The following is a 4601-nucleotide window of genomic DNA, read 5'->3' on the forward strand; positions in this document are numbered from 1 at the left end:
TTCATGCGATGCGGACCGGATTTTGTGCCCGAAGACTTTCCTCCTTGGAGGTTGGTTTATGGGATGATTGGCTGAAGTCTCTATTCCACATCCAACTTTGTTAGGGACTAAAACTGATGCAACATGGATCACAGTATGCGAGCTGGTCTGGCCAGTCTGATCGGGAGCTCCCTCGCTTTACAAAATGCTACTATCCCACCGAATACGCATTTCAATAGCCTCAATACTGATATGCAAGCCACTCTTCAGTCAGTTGGGATCCACGCAAGCCTCGGTGAACTCTTTGTGGTGACTTGATCCGCTGTAGCCCTACCCCTCGATGGGTCACTTACTTGGACGATGGTGATATATTGTTGCTGTACCTGGTATAGTTTGGTGGTGGAAGTTGCTTGATATAAGGCTCTTTGTTACTGTAACCTTGTCGGTGGGAGCGCTTCGTATATTTAACTAAGGAGTATCCAAAGAAGCTTCAAGCTGTATCGATCCCGATGCTTTCGGATCATATGATTAAATTTTCCATTGGATATTTCTTTTAACAAAAACGTGAGCCGGAATCCCCTTTCCAATAGGAAGTTCAATAGGAAAAATCGGTCATTCGAAGATGCTCAAATGAAAAAGGGTACACAGAGAGAGAGAGAGTGTGTGTGTGTAATTCATGTTACCCTGACCCCTGGCAAAGTTTATCAAGGCTACAGCGCCTTGGAGATCAGAGACTCAAACCACGTCTGATGCGAATTTGATAGAAAATAGTGCATTCATGGTTGAGAAAGAAACCGCAAAGAGCTAGGTGTGAAGTAAGGACATGGAAGAGAGCAATGCTTCTGGAGACCTGGAGAACGCATTTGCCGTATGGATCAGTTGCTTTGCCAGCAACCCAGCTTGTTCCGAGTCCATAATTCTGGTGGACGTGAGAATTTGAATCTTCAATTTTCCATTTCCTGGGGTAGACCAGATCAGAAGCTCATCTTGTAGATCAACCCCACCCATTGAAAAAGACTTCGAAATACTGCCACCGTCCTTCAAAGACAAGGGACTATCATCACCCACATCTTGGTGGTTCAAGATGCATCCTAGTTTGGTATCCGAAGGCCAATCTGTACACTTGGCACGTATTTCGGAGAAACCGAGGTGACAGAATGGCAGAGACTGTGCGTATTGGTCACGTAAAAGCCTGCATAGGTCACTTACGGTGCGGACCTGCGCGAGGCAAGCTCGAAATGGGACACGATTGATACAAGGCCCGAGAATTGTCTTCGCCTGTGGCAATGGAATGGCACGTGTATTTGTCACCGCTCCAAACACAACATCGTCCGTCTTGGTCAACCTAGCCAAGACGAAGGAGAGAGCTGCGTTGATCAATGTTGGGATTGTAATATCCTCTAAGGTGCTGGGGAGGTCTCCGAAAGCGATCTCGTGGATCTCCGTGGAGACTTGATCTGCTTGTAGGTCCGAACATGGAAGCATTGTCATCACCGAGCCTCGCAGAAGGGCTTTCCAAAAGTCGAATGCAGAGTCGGAGGAGTTGTTGGAACAGTAGTACACGTAGTCACGAAACGTTGCGTGAGCCGGGCCAGATCGAATGTCTTGGTTGTAAGCAGCCACAATATCGCGAAGAACATATGGAATCGAAAAGCCATCGTACTGGGCATGTGAGAGCCGGACAGTGAATAAGTGTTCTGTCTCTGACCGTGAGATCAGGGTGAACTTAACAAGTGGCTCACCCGAAATGAGTTCCTCGTTCGAATCGACCTGACAGATGGATCTCCAAACCGGCTCGAGAGACTCTTTGGTGTGGATGTGATGGAATGGAACATCGATGGACTTCAAAACAACCTGAAGCAATTGGTCCTGGTGTCTGATGAAAACCGTACGCAAGATAGAATGAGTCTGTACGATGGAATGACAAGCGAAACGCAGCCGATCGGGGTCAACTGTTCCTTGAATTGAGAAGGAAAAGCACATAAGAGACCATTGGGTCAAAAAGGAGATTTGCGATTCGGTGACTGGCATCATATCCAGTATTTTGTCGTTGGTAAGAGATAGACTGTCCGGCTGTGAGTGTAAGAGAACAGACTTCTGTTGAGGATCCAGAAGCGAGAAGGGTTCAACATTCGTGCTCGCGTCGACGTTCGGGCTTTGGACAAGAACTGCAGCCAGCATACTCAACTGTCGTAGTGCAAAAATATCCGAAATAGATAGTTCTAAGCCTTGAGACCTTGCCAAACTGGCGAGGTCCATTGCCAAAATTGAGTCGCCGCCCAAGCGGAAGAAGCTGTCATCCACACCAATCGATTCCGACTTGACTTGCAAGACCTGTGCCCAAAGCTGCTGGAGTGTCCGCTCCGCAGCTGTGGTGGGTGGGCGCTTGGCCGCCATGGGATAGTAGGCCTGGATATCAGCTCGAGTAAGAGTGGCCGCGCGCTCGCGGAGCCGACGGCGATCGGTCTTTCCAGTGCTAGCCAGAGGTACAGTCACTAGGGGCAGGAACACAGCTGGCACCATGTATGCCGGCACGGCGTCGTGGAGTGCAGTCTCAGCCACCAGGATAGCCGCACGGAAGGCGTCGGTAGGCGCCGCGAAGATATTGTCCGCCTTGTCCTTGTTGCTCTCGTCTTGATTACCATTCCTATCTTCCTGGTTCTGGTTGTCCACGCAGACGAACGCGACCAGCATCGGCACCCGCCCGGCCTCCGTCGGCGTCACCACGTCGGCCACCACGTCGCGCGCGCCCGGGAAGCTTCGACGCGTGTGATGCTCGACCTCGCCTAGTTCCACCCTTTGGCCGCGAATCTTGACCTGCGTGTCCTTTCGCCCGACCAAGGTAAGGCTGCCGTCCGCGTGGTACATGACCAGGTCGCCTGTCTTGTACATTCGACCATGTCTTGATGTTTGGTTGTACCTCTTACAAAACGTGGAGAACCAACTCGGAGCCTCGATAAAAGATTCGGCGGTCTTTTTTGCATCATTCAGATATTCTCGTGCCAGGAATGGTCCTTCCACAAGCAACTCTCCAACGGCGCCCAGAGGCACCAGTTTGTGGTGATTGTCCGGCTCAACGACCCATCCAGCACTTCCAATCATCTTGCCGATCAGTCGTGGGCTAGAGCGAGGTCCCACGTTTGGAGCGAAGGCACAGCATACAGTCTCGGCGGAGCCATAACCGATAGCCACTTGAGCATGGTCTGGCCACGCTTCGATGTCGTTCTGTACTGGCGTCTCCCCTCCAAAGATAACATGTTTCAAGCTGGGCATGTCTTCGTGCCGGACTGTTCTCAGGAAGGAGGGGGTAGAAAGGACCCAGTTGGCTCTCAGCCTGCGTACTGCTGCAGCGATGTTGCCATGACACTCAGAGTCTGACGGCACACAAAGACATCCACCAACCATCAAAGTCGTGAGTATTTGTATAATGCTAACACTGAACGCGTACGATGCGACTTGTAGGACACGGGATTCTCTGGTAAGACCATTCACCTTGCTGTGAGTCAAGGCAGCGCAGCAATATGCCGAATGCTCAAACACAGCGACTTTGGGCTTTCCCGTGGATCCGGACGTAAAGGTGGCATAGGCAGCATGGTGAAAATGCGTGAGGGCTGTGGCTCGATCACCATGTAGGTCGCATGACGAAAGGAATCCCGAAGTACTGCTCAACACAATCACAGTGTCCGCCAGCTGTTGACTGCGACTCTCGGTTGTCGGAGAAGACAAGACAAGCGTGGCATTCACGGCAGCACATAGCTCTTGTAATCGCAGCAGCGGCTGGCTAGAATCTAAGAGCATGAACGCCCCACCGGCTTTCATGACTCCCACCAGCGCCACTGTCGTCCACCGCGACTTCTCGAAGCACAGCGGCACGAACATCTCAGGTCCCACGCCGCGCTCGGCCAGATGTACCGCCAGTGCTGATGACAGCGCGTCCAGCTCGCCGTAGGTGAACTCGCCATCCCACGCGCACACGGCAGGGGCATCCGGCTGGGCCTGACACCACTCCGTAATCAGCTCGTGAACGCATTGGTCTACCTGCTCCGGTAACACGCGGTTCCATTCCGCCAGCCTCAGCATATCGGCCTTGCTGAGCAAGCACCCTTCGTCCCCCTTCTTTTCCTGGAGGAAGACCCCCTCTTCTTCGTTCTTGTCAAGCTCCCCGGAATTCTCCAGGCTGTCGCCAGTGACTTCTTGCGTCGCCACACGCGTGCCCTTTGCCATATTAGCATGAATTGCTGGAGAGATCCACACTTTGCTTACATCTTTTTCCCTGCCCAGGGAATACTCTTCTTCTCCACATGGGTGGGCACCGTCCTGAACTCCAAGTTTGCCTGTCATGTTACGGTTTATTTGACTGCTTCGTATTCGGTTGTTGCCAGATTTTCAGATCTGACAATAGAAAATAGTAAACAAGACTTTTTAGTCGAAATGGCGAAGAGTCTTACGTGAAATGCTCTCCTTGCCCTTTGACCCCTATTCCTGTTGCCCGGACCACCTCCCGATATTCTAGGGAAGATAGATCTACTGCAGGAAAAAGAAACTGTTAATTTATGCAATATATGTCTAGAATGCAATATAGCTACCACGCATTACCCTCACCGCTATACTTTCGGACGAAA

The 4601-nt window shown here is 51.3% G+C and overlaps 1 protein-coding gene across 1 annotated transcript; it reads right to left on the reverse strand.

Moving 5' to 3' along the window:
• Positions 1 to 1159: 1159 nt before the first annotated feature.
• Positions 1160 to 4203, reverse strand: N7482_000384 (uncharacterized protein; the record flags this gene model as incomplete). The annotated part of the gene is given in 3 exon segments (XM_056682509.1): positions 1160 to 1171; positions 1189 to 1855; positions 2075 to 4203. The coding sequence occupies 3 exon segments, from the start codon at positions 4201 to 4203 to the stop codon at positions 1160 to 1162; spliced, it is 2808 nt and encodes a 935-aa protein (XP_056546115.1).
• Positions 4204 to 4601: the final 398 nt, after the last annotated feature.

The sequence above is a fragment of the Penicillium canariense genome, assembly GCF_028826845.1.
Source record: "Penicillium canariense strain IBT 26290 chromosome Unknown utg000001l_segment0_segment0, whole genome shotgun sequence".
Taxonomy (NCBI): Eukaryota; Fungi; Ascomycota; class Eurotiomycetes; order Eurotiales; family Aspergillaceae; genus Penicillium; species Penicillium canariense.